The sequence below is a fragment of the Hibiscus syriacus genome, unplaced genomic scaffold, assembly GCF_006381635.1.
Source record: "Hibiscus syriacus cultivar Baekdansim isolate YM2019G1 unplaced genomic scaffold, ASM638163v2 tig00110505_pilon, whole genome shotgun sequence".
NCBI classification, from domain to species: Eukaryota; Viridiplantae; Streptophyta; class Magnoliopsida; order Malvales; family Malvaceae; genus Hibiscus; species Hibiscus syriacus.
In genome coordinates, this window is record NW_024062765.1 from 3,108,410 (window position 1) to 3,136,098 (window position 27,689).

Consider the following 27,689-nt stretch of genomic DNA (forward strand, 5'->3'; position numbering starts at 1 on the left):
CTATCAGTAAGCAAGGCCATTTCTCCACAAGATTCATGGATTTGGAGAGGAATTATGAACAATTATGAGAAAAAGGACGAGATAGGGGATTGCTTGAGGTCTAATTCGAAGATCCAAGTGGGGAATGGTAGGTCAATTGCATTCTGGAATGATGTTTGGGTTAATGATTCTACCTTAAAGAATCAATTTCCTAGGATTTTTGCTTTATCGACTAATAAATGGGGGCAAGTTGTTGAATTTGGTTGCTTCGAAAACAATGGTTGGGTTTGGAATATTCAGTTAAGGAGGAATTTATGTAACTGAGAATTGGATCAGTGGATTACTCTAATGTCATTGATTGATAATATTGTTTTGGTTGATTCAGTGGATGACTTTCTTGCATGGTCAGGGAAAGGTGATGGTTTGTTCTTGGTTAAGTCTTGTAGACTGACACTTTCTTGCAGATCTGGAGGGAATTTTCAGTGGAACAAGTGGGTGTGGTCTGGGTTGGCTCCTCCTAGAGTTGAAACATTTCTCTGGCAGATATCTCACCAGAAATTGGCTGTTAGAGTGGAGCTGAAGAAAAGAGGGGTTCCCTTAGAAGATGTTCTTTGTCCTTTATGTCATAAGTATGAAGAAACAATTCAACATCTTTTTATCTCATGCTCTGTTGCAGGAGAGCTGTGGAATAGATTCCTAAGGTTATGGGATATATGTTCAGTTTTGCCCCAAGATCCCTCGTCCCTACTTTGTTCTTGGTCTTATCTAAGGGCTTATTCTTCTATTTGGAATTTTATCCCGGGAGTTGTTTTGTGGTCATTATGGAAGGCTAGGAATTCGGTGGTGTTTGAAAACTGGAATTTTGACTGTTCTTCAATTCTAGATTTAGGCTGGCCAAATGGTTTTTAGCTAAATTCCCTCATACTAATATTTAGGCTGATTTACTAGTAGGGGATCCATCGCTTGCAGACAGGATTTCTATTAAATCTTCTAAGAAGAAGAAGGATCACTGTTGGTTTCCTCCACCTGATTTTTTTAAATTCAATGTGGATGGGGCGGTAAGAGGTGATGGTTTGAAGGGTGGAATTGGAGGAATTTTGAAGGATTCGAATGGCTCTACTTTAATCACTTTCTCTACTGTTGTGGGACCTGGTCCTCCTACGTTCGTTGAGTTGAAAGCCATTAAAGAAGGCATTGATTTATTTCTTTCTTCTGAATGGGAGTTGAAGGGAAGACTTATCTTAGAGAGTGATTGTAAAACAGCAGTTGACTGGATTTTGTTGCCATTTTCTACCCCTTCGTTTTTCAGTTCTTTGGTTGGGGAAATTGGGGCCTTAGTTTCTGCTAGGGAGATTATGGTTAGATTGATTCCTAGGAGTTGTAATTGGGAGGCAGACAAGTTAGCTAAGGAGGGAATTGATTGAATGTTTAGAGCTTTATTGATGTTCTGTTCTGTATTTTATTTTGGGGGGTTATTGTTTAAGCTATAATCTTATGTAATTATGGTTTATTAATAAATTGGGGTACTATTTTTCTCTTTCCGCTAGTTGCCTCTTCACAAGAGTCAACTATGAGGGAGGTTTTTAATGAGGCCTCCTATTTCTATCAAAAAAAAAAAGTAAGATGTAAGATTACTTATTGGTGCTTATGTGGAAATATTGTTTGAAGTGAGCAGATTGAATACTCTCTCATGTAGCTAGTGAGAAGTACTCATGAGATTTTGTATATATTGGGGGTTATTGTGATTGATTAGAAACGTAACTACAGTTTTATTTAGTTTCACTCTGTGAAGAAAAATCTAGTGGAGAGGAATTGCTAAACATTTGAAGGATTTTGGTTTGCAGGAGATAAAACACTTGATAGTTTGTTTACCTTTCTTGCTATTTGTCTATTATCTTCTTCTAAGCCTTTAATTTTGCATGGTACATGGGTTATGTGCGTAGTAAACTTGGCTGTCCTAGAAGAAAATTAGAAAAATATATTTGTGAGCTTGGTCTTGCACGTGACAAAAGTTTATAGTTGCCTTTTTCTTATTTGATTGGTTTCGTGAAATGGACAGTTAAAGAGAGAGCTGTTCAATTTGAATTACCTCGATTACATAGGTAGGTATCAAACAATGTGTGACTAATAAAGAATATATCTAGAAACTTTCTCTTCTATGTTTAACTAGATATATAACCTGGGAAGATCATGGGTATCATTGATTCTCTGAAAACTTTTGGAATTTGTCTTTGCTCCTTTTATTATCGCCCCAAGTTACACCTCAGAGAAGGTTTTAAAAATCCTTTTCTGTTTTTCAATGTGCCAATGTCTGGCAACAATAGGCAAATCTGGATTCCTGGTTACAGTGGCTTTAGTGAATCTGAAAAAAAAAGAAGCTTTTGGTTACATATTTCTCATGCTACTTGGATTGTTCAAGTCCTGTTGGCTAAGTTTTGACCTATATTATACATTGAATTAAACCAAACGGCTTCAACCTAAGCTGTTGAAGATTAGAAACCTGCATGTTACATGTAATATTGCTGTGTATTGTCTCTGGACTCATATGTCATTGATTTAAGAGTTTAAGCAAGCTGTTTAATTATTTGTATTCAGGAAATTGATTAACTGCTGTGGTTGTTTGTGTTAGAACTTCTAGATCTTCCGTTTGGATTGATTCTATGTTTTACATTGTCTTACAGGAAATTGATCAACCTGCACTTATTCCACATATTGCAGAGGCCAGCTCTTTAAAGTATCCTTATGAGGTCCTCTTCCGGAGTTTGCACAAGCTGCTTATGGACACAGCAACTTCTGAGTACCCTTTTCTCCTTGCTTGACTGTCGTCCAATTTTAAGTCCAGACTTTATGCATGCTTAATTTTTACTTTCTCCCCTTTCTAAATGTGCAGGTATCTTTTTTGTGATGAGTTCTTTGGGGAGGAGTCCATTTTTTATGAAATTTTTACTGGTAAAGAACAGATTTATCATATGCATACCTAGGATTATAATCAGACTTGCAGGGACGATCGTACTGTAAGTTTTTGTTGTTTGCAATCCATCATATGAGCAGCACTTGGCGCTTGTATAGGATGTTATCAGTACTATTGACGCCTTGTGATTGCTTATGATATTCAACAATTGGAAATTTATCACGCATTTAGGAGCTAAAAAATTGATCTATTGTTGAAAATTAGAAAAGGACATGGCACTAGAAACCATTCTTGCAAGTTCAGTGTTACATGGGGGTTCTAATGATTTCTCTGGTATTAATTTGTCTTCAGGTCCTTTTGCTGTCATTGATGAACATTTCAACTCTATCCTTCCAAATTGTTATGATGCTATTGGCCTTATGCTCATGATACGCATAGTTCACCAGCACCAGGTGATTGGTTCAAGTTGTCTTATATTTATAATTCTCTTTTAGCAATTTGTTGTACACCAGCACCAGATGATTTGCTCAAGTTGTCGTATAGTCATAATCCCTTTTAGCAATTTGTTGTTTTTGGATCTAATGGTTTTGTATGAAGTTTCCATGTGTGTGTACGACATGATTAAATTTTATTCATGTCAAGGGATTCATGAATAATAAATTGGCTTTGACTTGCATATGCATGAATGCATACATTTCTGGTGGCTACAATATGAAAATCTCACGTGATGATTGGTGGATGAAAGAGAATCATGATTTGGATATGTGAAAATCAAAGTAAAGCCTTTACATTATACATCATTCGTTCGTCTGATCACACGTGTTCATGCATGTGATGTGCTACACCAATTTTTTGTAGCTTGAGCAGTGCTTTTCCCCCAATTTTGATGCCATAATGTGGGAAATATTTGCAATGTTTACATTTAAATATTGTCTGACCTGGTGTATTAGTATGCCTACCATAACACCCTTTTTAATTTGATGCATAGTGCTAGTGGATTCATTTAGGTTTAGGCACGCTTTGAATCAAACATCTGGATTCACTGTTCCCTTCCCCTGTTCTGTCATCTTTGATTTATATAGAGTATGTTAAATGGTGTACTAATTTTCTTAGGTTCGTAGTTGTGATCTGAACTTGAAAAATCATATAGTCAGTCAGGTTAATCTTTTTGCAGATTGTTCTTTGACATGTTTAAGCTATACCTTGTAACTATAAACTGTCCTTTGGTGTTATGATTGCAATTTCCAATTCTGACATTTTGGTTTTTTCCCTTTCTAGCTTATTATGTCTCGGCGGAGGGTTCCATGCTTGGATTCATATCTAGACAAGGTCTGTTAACTTCTGATGGTATTCATAGAAAATAGGTTCTTTATTTTTGTGCTTTTTAAGATTCCACACATAATGTCTTGAACAACCTTAAGGGGGTTCTTGGGATTCACATGGGACTTTAATGTCGAGGCATGTATTTATTTGAGTTGTTGGAGGCAATGACGATACAGACCTTTGGAGAACCACACCCCAGAAGCTAGCTATTGAGGAGTGAAAGCCTAGGTCCATATAAACCCCATAAGGAAGCCCATATCTTTCTTATGTGGTGTATTGGTTATAATGCACTGGTTTGTTCGTTGGTAATAAAATTTTGAGGCACTCTTTTCCTCCTTCCAATGTCCGTCGAGCTACCCTAGGGTTCTTGACGGTTATGAAGGGGGTTTTTAATGAGGCCTCTCTTATAAAAAAAAAAGTCTCATACCTTGCAGTTGGCATATATCAAATGAGCATTGTGATATGGAAACCCAATACAAAGTATTTCTTTTTTTCCATAATCGGTACAAAATGAGGGAATGAATTAATTTGGAACCTGTATTTGTGGATAACAGATGGACGTTTTGGTTTCATAATGTGCCATTAGCTTCTGTTTGGAAAAATTGTGGTTACCAGTTACCTTCGGCTTTTGTTATGTCAAATTTGATCCTAAAGCTAAGTGTCAATTGAATCTGAACAGGTTAACATAGCTCTCTGGCCTCGATTTAAGATGGTATTCGACATGCACGTCAGCAGTCTGCGGAATGCAAATGTGAAGTTGTTATGGGAAGATGATATTCATCCTCATTATGTCATGAGGCGTTATGCGGAATTTACAGCTTCTCTAATTCATCTCAATGTTGTATATGGAGATGGACAGGTTGGAGACATTATAATCCATCATTGATTGTTGTATTACGAATCTTTTTGCAAGCATCTGAAATATTTTCAAATATGCAGCTTGATTTAAATATGGAACGATTGAGAATGGCTGTTGATGACCTCCTTATGAAGCTTGCAAAAATGTTTTCAAAACCAAAATTACAAATTGTGTTTCTTATAAACAACTGTGACATGACAATTTCAGTTCTGAAGGTAAATATTGGTTCTCAATTCTCGTTTCTTCTTATGCTTAATTATGCTTAATCTATAATGTTATGGAGAGGTTGAGTTCATCACGGCTTCTTTTGCTTTGAATGTCCATCTCTTGAAAGAAGTCAATTTCTGTTTGTATGAGATGTCAAAGAGCTGCAATTTCTTAACTGCTTTGGTTTCTTTCTGTTTTCACTTTTGTTATTGGGATTCAGGAAGCCGGTTCTGAAGGCGGCAAACTTCAACTTCACTTTGAGGAGATGCTAAAGAGTAATACAGGATTATTTGTAGTAAGTTACCAGTTCTGACATGAACTTAAACCATGTTGCATTGCATCATAATTACTCTGGGTTGATTGGATGAGTGGTGGGAGTGTGCTTTTCCATATCCAATTTTTTTTCAAAGGTTTTTTTATGTATTTGGAGGGTTCTTGTAGGGTACATACTCCAATTCGTGTCCCAAAATGTATAAGACACAGGTGTCGGGTTCAGGTAGGGGTAGTTAAAGAAGAATGAAGAGTACGAATATGGGGTTAAAACTTTAGTCTTTATTTAGAGTAGCATGCCTTTTCATTTATCAAACCAAATTTACCAGACCATTATCAATTATTACTTATTGCTAGACTCATTTTCCCCTAAAATGATCCCTCTATTAGAAAATTTTATTGTGTATCCAAACTTGAATGGTTCGACTCCAAAACTACTTGAACATGGAATAACCTGAACCCGAAGAATCAAACTCAAATTGAACCAGAACTCAAATAGGCTTGTGGAGATAATTACCCCTTTTATTAGGGAAAAAAATGTAACCTGGCTAGCCTGGTCCATATCCAACAGAAATGAGAAAGGGCACGAACTAAAATTGAAATAAACTAGAAATGACCTGAATCCAAATCCGAGCCTGGAAATAAAATGTCTAGATCCACTTGTTTGTCACCTCTACCCATGGGTAAACGGCCTCTTGGGACATTTTTCATTATAGTTTTAAATCATTGGTTCTAGGATACACAGTGGGATGAAAGGAAGAGGGATGGTGACAAACTTCATTCTTAACCTTTGTCTTATAGCAGCTTATCTTTAATATCATCCATTCACCCTGCAGGAGGAACTTTTAATGGAACATTTCAGTGATTTGATAAAGTTCGTGAAAACTCGAGCCTGTAAGTATTCCAAGTCAATCTCTTTGTTATGTGTTAAAGTACGACACAATTAACTCGTTTTATCACTCAAACTCAACTGGATAGTGAAGTTGAGACTGCATATTTTTCCGAGTTAAATCCAAGACATGACTGGACTTGACTCACTCGTGGGAGTGGTTTATTTTTATCAGCGGAAGATCCTAATGCTAGTACGGAAAGGCCGATAAGTGTGCAGGAAGTGGAGCCAATAGTGAAGGATTTCGGGAGCAGATGGAAGGGTGCAATAGAGTTGATGCACAAAGACGTGATAACGTCTTTCAGTAACTTCTTGTGTGGGATGGAAATCTTAAGGGCAGCATTGACCCAACTACTGCTTTACTACACCAGACTTTCGGACTGCATAAAGAGAATCAATGGGGGCGCTGCCCTCAACAAAGATCTTGTGTCCATCTCATCTATCATGTATGAAATCAGAAAATACTCCAGGACTTTCTAGATTCACTCTCCTATTTCCAGTACCAAAACCTCTTTCCTATATCAACTTGAGTTAGAACAAAACAATATTTATGTGTTACCACATTTGATTAGAATTTTGCTGACTTTTAAAAGAAATACTGTACTCAAATATTGTGGGAATTTGATTCAAGTAAGAAGGTTGTAGCTGGGTTCCTTATTCTTATTCAACCATGAAATAACTACTACTTTTTGAAGGTATGAAACATACTGTTGCTCTCTGTTTTTTCTCTCTGCTTTCTCAATCATAATCAGGAATAGATCGAGGAGATCGATAAAGATTGTTTTCTCCTTGAAAATTTTAAATTATATATAATTTAAATATATTCTTATGTTTTCTATTGATACTTTATTATTATTTTCTTTAAAATTTTATAAATTCATTCCTCTAAAAATTTATAAGTTTTATTCTCCTAACATAAAATCTTATATGTTTTGATCATAATTTTTTTCGTCAATACCTATATGCAAATACAATTTAATAAAAACATATATTAAATGGTGATGATTAACATTATGTTTATTTTAAGAAAACGTGGAGTTGATTAGAGGGGGATTACCCTCCACCGGGAGTCAACGCACTGGACCCACGAATGATGGTGGTGCAATTTGTGGGGAAATCAATGGAATCCAATTGATGCTTTTAGAACCCTCTAATTGTATTTAAACAATTATGCAACTACGCTGCTCCGACGTATATTCAAACACAAGTATAAAACGATCTTCAAAGAACCCTTTAAATAATACAAGATTGAACATATTTGTGCCCGACACACCTCGAGAAACCAAGTTGTGCAAACATTACACAACTACTTGAAACTAATCATTAATTCAATATCCACAAAGCTACATATTTCCAACTGCTCATGCTGTGTTTAGTTCCTCTTAAGAACTAGTGGTCTTATCCGTATCGATTCTCCCAACAAACTTCAAGAACCTCCATGACGGGAGTAGAGGACAGACCGATAGAGGGCTGCGACATGAAGAAAACCGACTAGAGCTATAAGAAGATCATCCAAAAGGCCAACTATCCCCAAGACAGCTGTGATTTGAAGCCAAACAGTTACAATATTAAGTAATGGTTAGCTACCAAAAGAGTTTCTCGGATAGTTCAACAAAATATAATATACCTTCTGGAATAATGTCTATGGGGCTGAATATGTATACGGCACTTAAGAACATCTGTGCACAAGGTAATTGATAAAAGAGAGTTATTTTCCATAAATAGCCGAGGCAATTAACTGCAACAAAGAATAGAGAAAATTGTTCATTTTTTTTCTAAAAGCTATAATTTAACTGTAACATAATGTTTATCTTGTAACAAAATCAATCACAAATTGTTTATGCTTGCAAATAGCATTAGGTATAAATGAAGGTGTTCAATTGGTAGAGCTTCATTCAACTTTTTTTTTTTTTGATAAAAAGGAATGCCATTTTAAAAACCCTCTTCATAACCATTAAGCAACAAGAGTGGCTCAACGGACATTGGAAGGAGGAAAAGAGTGCCTCAAAATTTTATTGCATAAATCCAAGTACAAGAAGAATTTACTACCACCTCAACAATGAGCTACAAAAAGCTACATAAACATAACAAGTACCAAGCCCAAGCCAAACTCATAAAAATTATATCCTAAAGACAATCGACCAACCGCAAACAAAACACAATTATCAAAAATGACCAAAGTTTCCCAAATACAACACTCAATGCAACAAAAATACCCCAACCAATTAGCCTATCCCCAACTTAGCAAATTCATCCGCTTCCTAGTTTGCTGCTCTCAACACATGCCTAACAATAACACCTTTATCAACCACAATCGAGGCAATATCTTTAACTATGGACAAGAACAACGAAGTGGTGGCATCAGGATTCTTGATCCAACCCACAACCACAGCACTATCGGATTCTAAAATAAGTCTACGATTCACCGACATCCCCGATTCCAAGAAAAGCAACAACCCACTCTTAATTGCCAACAATTTTGCTAGAATAGGAGGGCCAGAGCCAACTCTCTCAGAGAACGATCCCAACACCACACATTTCTCATCTTTAAGCAACCCTCCGATGCCACCTTTCAACCACATTCTATCCATAACACCATCCACGTACACTTTAACAAAAACGATTGGAGGCAGAGACCAACTCACCAAATTTGAAGGGATCCTATCAGGATTCGAAACATGATCAGCTAATGAAGGATCCCCACTAGGCTATCAAAAGAAATCAACACTTTTGGAAATTTTGAGGTAAACCATGTTGCTACTCTATACCTTGAGAGAAAGGATAACAATGCAAAATCCAGTTTCCCTTTGTAAATACAATCTCATTCCTCATCTTTCAAATTGACCACAAAACTGCTTGTAGTATGAACCCCCAAATGGTTGATCGAGACACAAGGTCAAACCAACCGGAAATCAGTACTGCAAGACACTCGGGAATAGAAAAAGAGACCTCCCAAAGCTGCAAAAAGCTCACCCATAACCAAGACACTTTACACAAAATGAACAAATGAAAAGTAGTTTCCTAAGACAACCCTCAAAACGGACGAGATGGATTTTCAATCCCTTGCACCCCACATTTAATTAAATCCACTTTGATTGCTATCTTCTTATGCACCACCTGCCAGACAAAAGATTCAACCCAAGGAGGAACCACACCAGACCACACGTCTTGACCACAAAAAATTGTCATCCGAATTATCGAGAAGGATTCTAAGATGAGATTTAACTAAGAAACGACCATCACGTTCTCCTAACCATACAAAGTTGTCATTAATCAAAGGCGAGGGATAAAAATTATACAATAATGAAATAAGTGCATCCCATTGCACCATCTCCCAATCGACAAGATTTCTTCTCATTGGAATGTCCCAAAAACAGCCTGAGTTTAATTTCCCGAAATCAACAATCTTCCCCTCCTTGTCAATCGAAAGAGTGAACAACCTTGGAAAACATTCTTTCAATGAAACTCCATCAAGCCAAGCGTCATGCCAAAAACAAAATTAAATCCCCATTGCCCACCTTTATTTTAAAATTAATCCACAAACAAACTCCAAATTCATCATTCGAACAACAATTTTTAACAACCTCCTTCCATATCCAAGATGCTTTGTAAGAGGCCGAATTTCCCAACCCTATTTTTTTTATAGGAAGTGGAGGCCTCGTTAAAAACCCCCTTCATGATTAAAGGAACACCAATCAGTATTCCTTAATCAGCGATAGGAGGAAAAGAGTGCCTCAAATTTTATTAATAACTGAAAGATTACATAATGTTTAAAACAACCAACCCCCTTACAAAAACAACCCGAAACACTCCAAACAACACATCTTACACTAAGCTAAAAACATCCTAAACCCAACAAACAAAAACTACCCAATACCAGCCTTAGCTAAGCTATCAGCTTCTATATTAGATGTTCTATCAACCCATCTGATAACACCCTCCAATACTCTTATCATGGCATCAATTTCTTTCACTAAATCAAGAAAAACTACAGGACAACTATCTAAATTCTTAACCCAATCCACTACAAGTTTGCCATCAGATTCAACAATCCACTGATTCTTAAACCTTGAAGAATAGACTCAAAGATAATTAAACCCCTCTTGATGGCTATAAGCTCCAGCAAAGTAGTAGGGCTTGGACCAGCAGATTCTTTGAAAGAACCCTTCATCTCGCCAACCTCATCTCTTAATAAACCACCTACACCGCTTTTTCGCCAATCATCGCAAACTGCTACATCCACATTCAATTTTAGATAACCTTTGGAGGAGGAATCCAGGACACAACTTTATGAGCCGGATTTCTAGAAGAACAACAAAAATCTCTAATAGATGGATCACTAATAAGAGTCTTTAGTAGTAGAAACCTCGTTGAACTTAGCTAAAAACCAAGAAGCAAGCCTAAGCCTAGCCATGAAAAATAGCTCAACCTGTTTTAAGGATCTTCCTTCAAATACCACATCATTTCTGAATTTCCAAATAGTCCAAAGTACTACTCCCAGAATTAAGGACCAAACAGAAGAAGAAGGCACCATATCATTCCAAGCAAGTAAAAATCCTTGAGCATTAACATGTAGAACCGAACTAAGTTTTCAAAAATTCAGAAACTTATTCCAAAGGGACCATGCCACCATGCAAGAGAAAAATAGATGAGGGACATATTCAATCTCTTTTACACAAAGGACAACAAATATCAACAATCCCCGAAACCCCTCGTTTTTGTAATTCAAACTTGCCAATTTCTGCTGCGCTAATTGCCACAAAAGTTTCTACTTTTGGAGGCACCAACCTCCTCCAAATACATTTCACCCAAAAATTGTCTTTTGCCGATTCAAGAAAACAAGTCTTCATACAAGAGTTAACAGAAAAAATACCTTCCCCGTCCCCTCTCCAAATCAAACATCTCTAGACTCTTGGGAGAAATTGAAATTGTGAATGATAGCTAGTAAATTTGAAAACTATTCCAGCTCCCAATCACACAGGTTTCTTCTCAACTGAACATACCTTCGACAAAATCTTATAAAGCCCTCCGACAAGGCTAATCGGTATAAAATCCTCGAGACTTTCCGAACTTGTCTTTTTCTAGATAAGGGTAATGAAAGAGTGGTTTACCCCTTTATCCCATATTTTCCCCACATAAAAGTCACTGAAAAACCTCAAGATTTCAAATTTTAAATTTGGCCAGAATTTTTTGAAGAATCCCATTATCAATCTATCCGGCCCTGGAGCCTTGATACTATTTGAGGACGATATTGCATCCCAAACTTCCTCCAAAAATGATCTCTCCAAGAACGAATTCTGCTCCACTGAAATCTTGGAGAAATTGAAATCCAATGCCTCTACCTCAACTGTAGGATTCCTATTGTAAGTTTCTTTGAAAAAACTTACAACGCTTGATTTAATAACTTTAGGATCCGTCGTTAACTGACCACCCACTTTCAACGCTTTAATGGCATTCACCCTTCCACTTTTTGCAGCACACATAAAAAATTCTAGTGTTACGATCGCCCTCTAAACACCATTTCACTTGTGATTTCTGCATCCAAACCAGCTCTTCTTTTTTATACAGATCCCAAAGCTTCTTTCTAACCATACCCAAATACTCCATAGATACGGAGGACCCCTGCTGCATTTCAATTTCCCTGTCATGAATATATTTTTCCATCTTCGATATGGACCCTTGCATTTTGATAAGACTGACTTTAGACCACTTTTTGATTGCCGCTTTAGAGCAATTTAGAAAACTAGAAATCCCTTTTCTCTTGCTTCCCATCCTTGCTTTCTGAAATTTCTCTACCATTCTCTTTTTAAAACCTTCCTCCTAACAAATAATTAAATAATCTAAATGGTTTCGACCCCCAATTTGGCACTTTACTTTCCAAAATAATTGCATTATGACCGGATAAAGATCTCAGGAGCAGACTCTGATTTAGCATCGGAAACACTGATAAGAAATTCGGATCTACTATAAACCTGTCCAATCTAACAAAAGTAAGAATTTCCCTGTTGTTACACCAAGTGAACCACCCGACAAAGGAAGATTATTCAAATTAGTCCTATGCACGAACTCGTTAAAAATTCTCATCGAGAACCTGTTCTGATTTCTCCCCATTTTCTCCTCTTGTGATAGTTATGCATTAAAATCACCTCCCAACAAATAAGACAATCCAGTTGTAGCACAAAAGACAACAACGCCTCGAAGAATGATTTTTTCTCTGAATCCACTGATGGCCCAAACACATTAATAAACCAACATTTAACATACAATTCTTTTAAGTTACCTTTAACAACAATAAACCTCTGTTGAGCACATTCGGTTTCCACCTCCAGCTTACTTTCTTCCCATAACGTTAACAAGCCCCCTGCTGATTCAACAATAGAAGACGCCACATGTCCTCTCAACAAATTCCCTCCTAATCTCCTTAGTAAGGAAGGATTGACAACTTCCACCTTTGATTCTTGGATAAACATCAACACTGGTTTCTTCCCTATAATAAAATTCCTCACAGCCCTTGCCTTTTCTCTTCTCCCCAAACCCCTCACATTCCAAGATAAAATACTTAAACTTAACATAGGAAATAAGAAAATAACCTGACAACCACCAGAGATCAATTCTCGCCCCCTTCCTCCTTTCCTCTATCACAGAAATCACCATTTTCATAAAGGATTTTTTACCTCCTCGGAAGGTTACACCCATCACATTGCTAACTTCCCAGCTTGCCCGGACTTCTTCATCCACATCCGGACACTGTCTTGGAAACTTCGAATAATCCTGCTTTTCCTCTCTCGAAAATCCCCTTTGCTTTTTCTATAGACTCTAATAAAGGATTTGCACCCAATTCTACCCATTAACACACTCCTTATTAAAGTGCGACCACGATTTGGAGAAATATCCCTTCTCCGATAACAAGGAGAAATTGAATCTTCGCCCAATCTAATATTATTGTTTCGAGAATCGTCTGAACCCCTTGTATGATTACCATTACTACTTAGAGAATCCAAAGAACTAGATCTCCTATGAGACCCACGTTGAAAATGTCCACCTTTGCTTGTTCCTGGATCAGCCCGCATATTCTCCGCAATCTCCCTACCAGAATTGGGCCTATATGATCCGCTTTCAATTCCCCTTGCCAACCCATAATCCACTTCATTAATCCCCGACATAATGTGTTGCATAGGAACTGCACAATTAACTTGCCTCTCTTCATCAATCCCAATCGAATTAATTAGCCTCGTATCAGTTGCAGCATTTAACTCCAGGAACGAAAGCCTCCATGCCACCTGTTGAAATCTCTTGAATTTGTGTTTCCACTCTCTCTAGGGACACCACTCCTGCCTCTTCGATTTCCCGATCCCTCAAGGCCCCTCCATCATCAGACTGGTTCTCCGATGATCCGTCCTCTCATTCATCTGAAAGCTCTCCATCACTCTCACCATTCGTTATCTCAGGAAAATCATCAATTGATATCTCCACTTTAATCTTTATCACATACAATTTACTGTTAGTGTTGATGGAGATCAATTCCGGGAAATCAAAAGGACTAATCGCCCTAACAACCATCTGGGCTACTCTGCAGTCCAACTTCAACAGTGTTTCCTTCTTGATCTCCACTAACTCCCCCCACCTTGAAGCCAGACTGGAGAAAAAGGCTTCATTCCAACAATTCAGGGTACTCCAATTGACGACACTTCGCAAAACGCCAAAGGAACACCCCCATCCGAGGAAACTGGCCTCAACCAATCGAACCAGAAATTTAACTCTAGAGCTTTTTCTTTCATAGCTTTCACTTTCTCTTCTTCCGACAGGAAAGTGACTAAACATCATACGATTGTTTATGAATGTCAGTCAGCGACCTCTTTAACCAACATTGCTCCTCCACAAGGATGAAGACATAGTAGGGATTCTTCAAAGCAACTCCGCCACTTGTCAAACTATTACGGGTCCCTACTGGTAACCTCTTCTTTCCCACCAGTTTATCACAATAAGATCTCCCATCATGAAACTTTTTAAACACCGTACCTTTACCTTCAAGGCTCTTTGTTTGAGTCTCAATCCTCTGCTTAGCCCCTTCAGCTTTTGAACCAATCAGATTCTTCCCTCTTTCCGACTTCCCTCTTGCCGACCTCTGATACTTCGCCTCCCTGACCGAAATTCTCTTCCCATCAATCATCGCATTATCGACATTTGCTACTGCATGCAAAAGATCCTCTTGACTCTTAAAGTGGACAAATGCAGAAGTTGAATCTCTGTACTTTGGTCTCTTGTTGACAATGGGAATAAATACCTTAACAACCTTGCCATGGAGCTTGAACCATTCCCACAACGCTTTCCTACCGACTCATACTATCAACAAAAGCAGACCAAGGGGCTTCAGAGGGGAGAGAACCTTGAACTGACTTTTCGCTTTCCATAAGGTTCCTACTATTGCATAATACGAGATGTTGCTCTTGGAGCTTGATTCAACTTGACATAATTTATTACGGTGGCTAAGCTTAAGTCAAAATCTAGATTCATTTAGGAAATTAGGAAATTAAGCATGGATATTAAGTTACAACCACAATACAGGTGTCTATAATAGCCTGACTCTCCTCTCATCCAATATTTCAAATTCGTGGAGTCTGAAAATAGGATACAGAGATATATAGGCATTAAACATTAACAAATGTTCCATGATCATGCTTACAAGCATTTAGCCACAGGTTATGAGATAAATCTAAAGACTTCTGATAGTTCAAGAGAAGAAAAAACTAAAAACAAGGCTCAATGAAAATGAATACAAAATCATCATATGAAAAGAAGAAAAAAATGTAATTCCCAACAGATGCAGCTGTAATGAGATAAACTAACTTAACTGCAAGATATACACGAGCTCTGATGACAAGAGGAAGAGATCTATGAGGATCTGTCATTTCTCGTAACAACTTGGGGAGCAGAAAAGGTAGGTCTCGCAGCCTCTACACTCAATAAACCCGGAATAAGACATCAGATTAGAGTAGCTCTGGGAAAAGTCTAAATATTCAACATCCGAACAACTGCCTACGAATTTGGTAATAATAGGTCAGTCCTACAACTGAAAGAGTACAACAAATATCTATTATAAGTGCAAGAGAATGTCCTCACCAAGAAAGTTTGAGATGCTAGGTCATATACAGATTACTGACAACAAACTAGAAAAACAAACTTAACAAGTTTAAACACCCAAACCTGATATGTGATGCAAATAAGTTATGAGGCGGAAAAGTCGATGTTAAACTTCAAAGAATTAAAATTTTGATCTCCATTCAAAAAAGAAAGTTTTCATAACATTCCTAGCATAGGCCAGAAAGAACCATTCCTCCAGTCCTCATTTTATGTTTATTTAGGCTAGGGACTACCAGTTTGATCATCCTTCCTAATTCCCTTTAACTTTTAAAGTTAAGATTATTAGTGTATACAACTTTTTTATCTATTAGGGGCAATGCAATAGTATCTAGTTCTTATTTTGAGTCGAAATAATAATGGAACTTCCAGAGAGGGAAAAAACTCTCTACCCGAAAGTTTGACACCTTTTATTCCTTGGTGAAGGGCATTCTCAAATGTAATAAAAATAAAACAAATGGTCAAAGATTTCTTAATAAAAGTCAATATTCAACCAAGGGCTGTATTTACAAAACAGATAACGAGTAAATCATTTTACTCGATGGAACAGGCTAAGACCTTGATTTGAATTATTATTTAGAGGGAAGAAAAAGAAAGAAACTAAAAAAAAGGTCAATACCATTATGCTATTAATACCCAATTTGGAATAGGTTCATAATAAAACCTGTCAAGTTGCAAAGCAAATTCAATAGAAGCTAACATGCACATATGACATACCTGAATGAGACCATTGGATTGCCCGCCGAAGTAGCGGTTGTACTTTTCAACTTTTTCAAGAATCCCAGCAACTGCTGGATTATGACGCTCCCTTAATGAGGCCTCACCAGGAACCAACAACGTAATCTCACGTCGACACAGAGGGCATTTACATGCATGAAGTGGGGACCCATGATGCCAAACAAGCATAATACAATTACCTAAATAATAAAATATAGAAAGGCATAATTATTTCATCATGAAAGAAACTATATGAGACAATAAAAAAGTCCAAATTTAAGCAGTCCTACCAACTGGCTTAACTAGCAAGTCATAACTACAGAAAATAAAGGCTAAAAACCCTTCATTCTTCTTGAAATACCTCAACGAATATGTTGGCATGAGTTTGGAGATATGACTTTCCAAAGATCCTCCAAATATATAGAAACATACTAGTGTCAGATGCATACTCGTATCAGACACTGACACCTGATTCCGTGCAATGTAGCTTAAAAGTTTGTAACTCACGTAAAAGAAATGTTTATTATGTACTGCAATTGATTTCATTGGGGATGGAGATTTAAAGAGTGGTTGGAAAGTAAACAACAAATGAAACAAGTTTATTAAAAAATAAAACTTGCATACGTAAGTGTATCAAAGGTTGGATCAGCAGGGTGATAGGTTTATTAAAGCACAATGTCTCTTTAGAGGTTTTAATTGTAATTTTCTATAAAAAATATCTATGTTACCCCGATTCTTCATTTTACTCAAAGTAATCTTATCAAACATTTGTATCCGAACGAGTTTAGGAATATGACCATCCAAGGATCCTCCAAACACAAAAAAGACTTAGAAGAAAAAAATCAAACCTACCTGTGTTTTACACTTAAATTCATACCCAAGTTCGAGTAAAATGTGTGTGGGCGAGTGTTTGTGTGCGTATGTTAAGAATCAAACAAATTCATGTGTTTGTATTTTAAATTTCGCGAATAGCAGTATATGAAATATAAAAGTGGGAGCAACTGAATCAAACCTAACTGTTAGGCAAAATTTTAAGCTTTTTTAGTAAAATTCTGAGCATATTTATCATATATAGAAAGAAGCCATTCTAGAATCCGAGTGGGGGCAGCTGAACCCATCCCTAATAATCAACATCATGTGACACCCTTCAATTTCCCTCCCGTTCGAATTAGATTTGCCTACTTTACTAATTTACCACTTTCATCTCATTTCAGTTGTCTGCTTTGTCCACTAATTCAAGAAATACCATCTAGATTAAAGAAACTCTCCAATCCTATTAACCCTAATTTTTATTTGATTTTTCTTAATTCTTACTTGGCTGTTATCTGTCTCCTAAAACAGCATCATATACATGGCCACTGCCATTTGCAAACACTGAAAACGAGAGGGGAAAAAACAAAAAGAAAAGTGAAAAAAGGGAAGTCACCGCAGAACCAATGAGAGCAATTGGCTTGGCAAGGAACGTTAAAACTCCCATGGCAGATAGAACAGCAGTCGTTGGGTGGAGGACCCTCCATCGTCTCTCTCAATTGTCGATTCCTTAATCGCATCAAACACATTAAATGATGACATTTGTTACCGACAAAGGAGAAAATTATAAGATGCACAATGGAGTTTGGGCCGTACCATTCGCCGAGCCCAATCATTGTCTTAATCACCAATTATTATTCTCTTCTTACTGTAATTGTTAATACATTTTTCTATATGAAAAAGAAATCGAATTTTTCCATTTCAAATAAAAAATTAACTAAATTGCAGTAACTCTTACCACGCAATTTTGTAATTAAAGAGAAATTTATGTTATTATTTTTTTCAACTAAGTTAATCATTGAAACAATCATTTCTTTTACTAAACCATAATAAAATTTACTAAAATTCCAGAAAATACTTAACTAGAAATTGGTAGATTATAATTTGCAATATCTACACTTACGTGGATATATATATATATATATTTGATGTTAAAAGATAATTTTATAAGACTATAAGAAAAAATAAATTTATAATAATCGAGCATAATTTCTCCTGCTTATCTCGTGGGCATTTATCCCCAAAAATCACATTTTCCATTTAATATTCTCGATTAGGCACCGTTCAGACTATATTTCTCGATCTAACACCTTTTGCAGAAAGGCAGCTCTCCTACAGCGCGCTTAACGTTGATTTGGCACCACGTGGGGTAAGGCGCGCATTATGCTGACATTGTATACACGTGTGTATAGCGCAGCCCCTAGGCGCGCCTTAGGCCACGTAGAGTATAGCGCGGGGCAGGAGCCGCGCCTTAGCTTTATCTGATATAATTATGTAAGGTGCGGTGCAGGTACCGTGTCTTGTATAATTATAATAACTTTTCTCGGCTATAAATACCCTTCCCCCGAAACTCCTCACATCTCCTCTCAACAGAAAAAAATTAATACAACAATCCGACAATCTTCTCATATTTGATTCAGAAGTTCGATCGATTTTTCGTTATAAGGTAATTTTGTTATAATTTTTTTATTATACTTATTGTTTATTATTATTATATGAAAAAATATTATACTAATTGTTGTCAATTAATTTCTGTGTTTGTAAAATTGGAAAGCGAGAGCATATGTCGAAATAGTTTTGCGGTGCATGTAATAATAAAAAATTATATTATTTAAATTATATACGTTTATGTGTAAAAATTTTATTGTGTTATATTTTCGTTCATATATTATTTATTTAATCAGGTTTGTTTCAGTTATTTTTTACAGATATAATATTGCCTCACTTTTAAACTTAAAGAATGGCGCGACTTTCAGCTATTGTTTATTATGACGTTGAAATTCGAAAATATGAAACCGACGTTGTTTTCATATCAAATGAGCGTGTTAAAATATTATTCAAGTGAGACATAACTCTTGAGGAGCTGATAACGAAGATTTCGAGAAAGATTCATGTTGGAAGTAGTAGAAGAATGTCGTCGTTGCAGTAGTGGAAATACGAATGGGTTCTTGACAACGGGACATAAAAAGGGCAATCGATACCATGCCCAAGACTGCAGCAGCAGGAGACATCCGCCGATAGCATTTCTCCTGTAGTCAATGACTTGACACATCTCCCTGTACAAGAAAGCCAAAACTGTCGAGCCCCAACTGAGTGATCCGGCTAGATGAAAGTCGCTAAGATGTCGCAACCACATGCAGTGAACTTGGTTGCGCGATTTGTCTGGCATCAACAACCCTCCTATCAACTGCATTATGCATGCCTGTGCATACATTTTAACTTCATCATCAGAGGCGTCCTCGCTCAACTCCCAAAAATTGGCATCTAACTAATTTAACGGTATCTAACCATCGTTAAAATTTTTCGGGACACGTCCTAGATTTTCCCGGCACAAAGTAGTCCTGGAACCCTACGCGATCCCTGATATCACATCTCCATCCACCGGAAGCCCCATGTGCATAGCAACATCCTCAAGTGTAATCGTGCACTCTCCGTACGGAAGATGGAATGTGTGGGTCTCCGGCCTCCACCGCTCTACTAAAGAAGAAATAAGGTCTGGTTCTATCTTACAATGACCCTGATATCTACCTATGTAACCGAATCCAATGTCTACTAAATACGACAAGACACAACTAGGTATCACTAACTTAAGGTTCCTAATAAAAGGATCTAATACACGGTCCTTCTCCTAAAATTAAATAATTACAAAAATTAATTCTTAATCTAATAATCATGCATTAAATAAATCAACAAATTATTACTAATAATTTAAATTAAATTAAAACGTTAAAATGTTACCGTATTAGCAAAGTGTCGAGATATATGATTTTCATCCAAGCGAAGTAGACCGCCTTCCATTATATATCTGCAAAAAAATTATATAAGTAAAATATTAAATAAATTAAATACTTAAATAAATTAAATACAAAATATTAAAATATAATAAAATATACCTTAAACAGAGAATATAAGAGAATTTGAGATAAGTTGAGAGAAATTGAGAGAATTTGGTGTGATGAAAGTGATTGAGGATGAGGTATTTATATGGAGGGATTGGGGTGTGAAGCGTCAGGGTAGGGGGTAATTAAACCTAAGGCGCGCCGCAGGGGGCGCGTCTTACTAACGCGTGGCAGATTCACAGGTAAGGCGCGACCCCTGCCCCGCGCTATACCCTACGTGGCCTAAGGCGCACCCTAGGGGCCGCGCTATACACACGTGTATCCCATGTCAGCATAAGGCACGCCTCACAGGGCGCACCTTACCCCCCGTGGCGCCAAATCAGCGTTAAACACGCTGCAGGGGGCACGCCTTTCTGCAAAGGGTGTTAGATCGGGAAATATAGTCTGAACGGTGCCTGATCAGGAATATTAAATGGAAAAGGTGATTTTTCGAGAAAAACACCTCTCTCTTGCTATATATATAAAACCTAAATACAGTTCCAAATCTATTTCTTCGGCTCCGTTTACACTATAAAATCTTATAGATTTCTCAAAATCCACACTTCATCAACCTCATTGTTGACACGCTTTTAATTGTTATACATATCATGTTAATAATCATTAGAACAAGTGATACTTTTAATCTTCGTTAGGTTGTGAGTTTAATACTCATTAAATGTAAAATTCTCCTTTCCTTCTCCTTAGATAGAAATTAGGTAGAATACACAAATGATCTTATAACTTCAAACGACTATCATATTTCAATCAGCATATTAATGTCCATTTTAGGTGACCATTAATTATTTAATAGAAAATGAAGAGTTTGGAACATAATATATAGTTGAGTTACCATTTTATAACTTTAGTAGTGAGAGAGCTCAACAAAGTAATATCCTATAATCGATGACCATTTGTATAATTTACTCTAAAGATTAATAAAAATTATTATGCATATCATTAATATTTTAATTGACATTTTATCTATATAAGGATATGTTTCAATTAGTGTTTTAAAAAAAATATATGATCAATATTTTTAATAAACTAATTGTTTAATTTAATAATATAATTATACTTATTATGTTTATAAATTTTAAATTAATCTAGTATTTTTTTAAATCAATTAAGAATATTGTTTTATTTAATATATACCTAACTGTTAAAAAGTATATTGTATTTAATACATTTTAATATTATTAATTTATCAAAAACTAAAAAATGTATATAAATAAAATACGAGGATTGATTATATATATATTGTTGCAAACAATATAAACAATCTACTGTTTGTTGCAAAGATAATAGATTATTTCTGTAAGTGGTACATACATACACACACATATATATAAAAGGATAAGATCTAATTATACATCTAAAACCTTTTAGATGAAAATTTATTATTTTTTATGTTAATTTTTATTTTTTCCATTTTAATATATTTATTATTTATTGTGCACTAGAATTTATTATTATTATTATTTTTATTATTATTTGTATTATTATTATTATTAGTGTTATTCATTTTAAAACATGTATATTATAAAAAATTAAAAAATTAAGGTAAAATTGTCATGTCACAAGTGATGCTATCATGATATATTCGATATTATCTAATTACTTATTTCTGATAGGAGGTATTTTCATGAAAATTTTCATCATCATTTTTTTTCCAAAAATAAGATGATATTACTTTATTATGATGGTTAATGTAATAGTCTTAACTTATTAGATGTTATCTAGTTACTTACTTGTGATAGAAAGAATTCCTTCACAAAAGTTGTTAGAAAAATGTTAATTCGAGATGATGATGATAATAATGATGATGATAATAATAATAATAATAATAATAATAATAATAATAAACACATATTATTATTGAATCGAACGAACGAAAATAAATAAAGAATTAAAATAAAGGAACAAAATTGGTTTACTCGTATGTAGATACGGAATCAGATGAGTAAAGAATGATTTTTGTTGAGGCTTGTATGAACAGTTTCCTTAAGACAGATTTGTCCTCTCTTTGGTGCTTTGAGTAACGTTGGACGTCAGTCTCCCAAGATACAACAACAAACGATCACAACAGTAGGCACAACCATAGCGATCACTCGAACACAATCTTGCATTTATCTATCACCGGAAAGAACGAATTTGGAAGGAAGTTTTTAAGTGTTTTCCTAATTCAATATTGTGAATTGTGTCTCAAAGTTGTGTATAAGATTTGTGCCTTAACTAGAATATTTATAGAGGAGGAAATAGATTGAAGGGTTAAGACCTTTCATTCAATTAAAGGACTTATCCTTTTTATGAAAGGGCTTAACCTTTTCATGAAATGATTTAATCTTTTCATAAAGAGGATTTATGCCACCATAAAAATCCCCACATGAATGAATTTGATTGTTTAAAACATTGACTCAATGTGGTGATAGATTCTACGTTCGATATTTGCATAGGATAGGTAGATGTCCCCTTTGAACCTTTCCTTGTGAAAATATGTTTACCTTACTGGTTGTCCAGTAGATGTGATGTCCTTGAATTGTCATGTCATTTGTGTAAACGATGACATACCTTACACAAATATTTCATTGACAAGAATTTGGTTCTCATGGTTATGTCCATATAGCCGTGGACATTGTCTGGTTCTACAAGAGCTTATAGAACTATGCCCCAATAGTCTCTTTGAAGCGGTTCCACTTCACTCTCACATAGGTGACTTATGTTGTTCGATTCAATGAAACAGACATGGTCATTAAAAGTATTGCTGAACCTCATCCATATTTTAGTCACTGTTTTCATCATATGAATTAACTTGGGGATAAAACCCCATACAGTGACCTCACCAGGTCTATGCAAGTAGGTTGTCCTATTGAACCTATATCTTAGGATCTCCAATCAACTAAGTTGGGTTTTCCTTCTGATAACTCCGTAAAAAGGTCATATTTAGGGCCTTTTTAGTTATTGAATGTCTAAGAGCTCATATAGGATCATATAGATGTATTTAAGAGTATTTAGTCGCATGTGGTGGAAATATATTTTATCGTGGCATTTTATTTTGTAAAGGTGTTGCGTTATGGGGGAAGGTGTTTTGTTTGATAAAGTGTAGGAATTGGGAGTAAGGATAAGCAAAGAGAATTGTCGTGACATGATGAGACTATTGAGCAGAATGCAAATGCCAAATCGGACGACATTTTGTAAGCAGAAAAGATCAAAGATGATATTTTCAAGAGCCAACAGTCATCGTCTTCACGTGCCCTCAACCGTTAGTCACATAGGAGGGAACATCTGCCACCTGGGTCGACTGATCCTATCGAGACCACGCCTAGCTGCAAGTTGCCCAGGAGGGGACCACTATCAGCTCTACTACACCCCCTCAAGTAAAGGAAACCAACTTGGTGTATCCTAGAATTTTAACACAAATTTCTAGGTTTATCCCCCACTATAAAAAAGAGATGAAGCCACCAAATAAAAGAGACATTACACGCCGTTTTGAGCTTAATTTCACAGAGAAAAATGTCTCTCCTTTTTCCATCAATCGTTTTTGTCGTGGCATTCTTCCATTAACAAGCTACAGGGAGTGGCGAGCTAGGCATCTGAGAGGAGCTAGCGAGCTGGGGTAGTTCGTGGTGGCTAAGGAGAGCTCCGGCAGTGCACGTCGAAGGCTTTTCCTCCATCCCTTTGTTGTTTACTTTCATTTATCTTATTTGGGTTGTATGGAATAGATTAATTTCGTGCCTTGTTGCTTGGAATATTCGAACCCACCATGAACTAGTCTTATTTGGTGGGAGTTCCTTATGGATACTTAAGTTTTATTTTAATGGATGGTTGTTTTTGTATGTTTTTATTTGTTTTACTTATGATGTTTAATGCCTTAAGGTTGTAGGAGCTCCATTCCTTAGGTGAATACTTAGTGTTCGAGAGAATGACTAAGTAGTATATTTTTAGTGTTCGAGAGAAACTAGGGAGGATCCACATAAGAAAGGGGTTCTAGATAATAACTAGACCTAATCCAACCTTAGACATAATGCTAGGATTTCAATCGACTAAAAGGAGTAGTGCTCGGTCGAGAGGTTAGATGCTAGTGTTGACGCTGAATGATATTACTGTGACATATTCTGTTATCTGAACCAATAGGATCCCTGCTGTAACACCCCCAACCCGTACCCGAATCCGAGTCTGAGGTGTCACATTGACTTTTCAAAACGTTTACTTGTATAAAATAATGAGTAATTTAAAACTTTTATACATGTAACTTATTCAAAAGATTTCCAGAACTATTCAGAGCTTAAATGTTTTTGCAAAACCAATCAGAGTATATACAATTCAAAACATTAATTACATGCCAAGTATTTTCAATATACAAAATACATCTAATTCAAGACATCTTTTCTGATCTGATCTTCGGTAAGAAGTAACTGACATATCTTGCTCCACTTTGCTATTTCCTCTTCTTACTTCTGCAACCTACGTGTGAAACAATCACACACTAAGTCTATGACTTAGTGAGGCAAATAAACATGTAATATAAACTATAACTTGTAATCATGCATGAACACTTACTGCTATCACTCATACCCTTATTCATGTAACAAATCCCTATAACACCTATGCAATACATCATTACAAGTAAGAACATATATACACATACATATATTCATCACTCATCATTTCCATCTTTAGCCTTATTTCATTATCAATTTATTATCGTTTATATCACTTAATACATATCCTCTTATACCTAGTATTTTAACCAACATTTGACTCATTTAATCATACCATCAACATCTCATCATATCAATTATATATACTATCATTCATAGCACAAAAGCATACAAGTCACATGTAATATGTTGGTTGTTATTTCTTTATTAGCCCATGTATACATGTGAGAACTATGGATATGTGAGTCTATAGAGGTTGTGCACTAATGCTTTCACCACATCTCATATAAATTGCACCGTAGTGCCACGTAGAATTTTGCACCGAAGTGCCGCGTAGAAATTTGTCCCGAAGGACAGCGTAGAATTTGTCCCGAAGGACCACATAGAAATTCCTTAAGAATCATATATATATACAAAGGATCAAGCATGTGTCTCAAAAACATCACACATGTTCCAAGGAATACATATATGTCCCGAAGGACCGCGTAGACCCTCGACTCTTGGCATGCCAACTATACCTCTAGCTCTCAAGACACATAACATGGGCATTGTCATTTCACATATTCATATATACAAATAGTTCAATTACACATAGAACATTTTCATATGATTCACATTTACATGTCACATAGCTTATATACTTTCTCACATAGTCATATAGATCCATGTCATATAACATATATCCCAAAGTGCATATAATCACATATATCATATCATATAGCTTAGATCATTTCTCAGGTATTCATATAAACATACATATCATATCTTGTTCACATATGATCATATATGCTTCATATAACACATAGAAACACCTAGAACACTTTCTCATAGCTTATATCAATTTTCAGAGTCCTTTCATATTACCTGATGACATATATCATATAGGTATATAATAACTGATATCATATCATCTACCTTATGCTCCATTTCTTTGTATTCCCTTAGATTATATAAATTATGTCGTATTTATAAACATATATCATTTAATAGTATTTTTATTTAGGTACTAATTTAATCTCTTTACTTAATTCAATTTCATATACTCATTATAATCTTTTCATATAGCTCTATAGATATTTAGCATATAACTTATCTTGCATATTCGTATCGTCCCTTTATATTCAAGTTTCCTAATTGATATACTATTTCCATTTCATTCTATAATTCAATCTTATTTAGTTCCCTTAACTCTCATTAAATCAAAAAGCTCTATTATACTAATTCTCATAATAAATCATATCACTATGTACTTGTCCAACTCATGTTTCCATTATGCATATACTATTACCCATGTTTACCTAGTTCATATCACTTCTCATGAACTCACTTTCGTCATATTTTCCTATTATTACATATTTTATCTCATAACCATGTATTCACATAGTCTTATATTTCATTATCATATTACTTATATTTGTTCTCCTATGACTCTTTATAAACATCTATTTCCATTTCCTACATCTCTTGACTTATCTTCTATATTCCTATAATTTCATAACTTATTTTATATTCTCTCATTAACACTTAATCGTGTTTTTACATAAACCACGTGGCACATACAAAACATATCAATTCAGATAATCAAGCATACATACACTCATTTTCAACTCATGCCTTTAATCATGAATTCATATGTAACACTTCAGGAAATAGACTCATCGCAAGTCTTATTCCCATCACACATCATATACTATTGAATATGCACTCACCTGGCCTCACTAGTCAATCTCGATCTCTAATCTTTCCCCTGATCGATCTTACTTGCCAAATGTTCCGGAATTGCCTTATGCTCAGAATCTACAGAAATGTATATTTTAAGGAAATTATTAGATACCTACACCTTGCAATTGGATACTATCAACTTAAACGAACTTATTAAACCCATATTTTCAATTTTCCTTTAGGGGGTATCAATACCCTACTGGGGGTATCGATACCCTCATGACATTCTGGAATTCTGCTCGTTTGAGAGGGTATCGGTACCCCTTTGAATGGGTACCGATTCCGCCTAGCCCATAAATCATTTTTCAACTACGAAAATTTGCTATTCCAACTTCAATTCTTCATATTTCAACCCCTTTTATACTCTTAACTCAAATATACATACTTAAACTAATTTATACCCATTTATTTCATCTTAAACCTCAAAATTCTATTCTCCATATAGAAATCAATAATCATACCAAATTTTCCATGTTACCCAAACTTAATTCTAACACTTCTAGCTTCTTATTCTCATAGATGAAAAGTTAAATTCATAATTAAAACTTCAAAAACCTCTTTATTCGAACAATTCATTTCTACACCCTTCATATAATTTCCTCTTTAATTCACTGTTTGTGATGTTTAAAGCTTATATAAGCTTTCCTTAAGCTTATATAACACCCAAAGAATCAAAACCGACTTATAAATCCAAGAATTAAATACCTGAAATTATACTTACCTTTAACTGAGGCTTACGGGGAGAAGAAGAAGCTGAGGAAGAAGAGTCTGGATACATTTCCTCATTTCTCACGTTTTTATATCCCTTAAAAAAAAGAATAAATATATTCTCTTAGAAAAGACCATAATACCCTTGTTATTTCCAAACTTTACCATTAAATCCAACATCAACTTTCCTCAATTAAATCCATGAACTTTTAACTTATTTCGAAATCGAGCATAAAATTTTCAAAATTTGTTATTTAATCACTAACCCCGATTCAAGATGTTACACCTGCACCTGCTAACACCAAGAGGTATTGCCATGACATCCTCAACCTGTCGAGTCCCTTGACTAGAGATAGTATAAGCCACATTTAGTAAACTCTATTGGGCAAATAAGGCATAG

General features: G+C 35.6%; 2 protein-coding genes across 5 annotated transcripts in view; one reads left to right on the top strand and one right to left on the bottom strand.

Annotated features, from left to right (window-relative positions):
• LOC120130030 (vacuolar protein sorting-associated protein 52 A-like) overlaps positions 1-7,101 on the top strand; it is a 37,617-nt gene extending 30,516 nt beyond the window's left edge. For 3 of the 4 annotated variants that reach the window (XM_039147381.1, XM_039147384.1, XM_039147383.1), the window contains 9 exons: positions 2,661-2,776; positions 2,870-2,928; positions 3,242-3,342; positions 4,169-4,219; positions 4,893-5,072; positions 5,153-5,287; positions 5,500-5,574; positions 6,386-6,443; positions 6,614-6,918. In XM_039147381.1, the coding sequence (XP_039003312.1) occupies positions 2,661-2,776; positions 2,870-2,928; positions 3,242-3,342; positions 4,169-4,219; positions 4,893-5,072; positions 5,153-5,287; positions 5,500-5,574; positions 6,386-6,443; positions 6,614-6,918 (1,080 nt within the window). Of the gene's footprint in view, positions 1-2,660; positions 2,777-2,869; positions 2,929-3,241; positions 3,343-4,168; positions 4,220-4,892; positions 5,073-5,152; positions 5,288-5,499; positions 5,575-6,385; positions 6,444-6,613 lie in introns of all 4 variants that reach the window. The other variant, XM_039147382.1, reaches the window with a different exon arrangement.
• Positions 7,102-7,654: 553 nt separating this feature from the next.
• Positions 7,655-26,814, bottom strand: LOC120129887 (E3 ubiquitin-protein ligase RNF170-like). The gene is made up of 6 exons (XM_039147282.1): positions 26,806-26,814; positions 17,720-17,832; positions 16,294-16,493; positions 15,291-15,392; positions 8,066-8,117; positions 7,655-7,977 (listed from the first exon to the last, which is right to left on the bottom strand). Coding segments are annotated over exons 1-6 (582 nt in total). The 5' UTR covers positions 26,808-26,814; the 3' UTR covers positions 7,655-7,864.
• Positions 26,815-27,689: the final 875 nt, after the last annotated feature.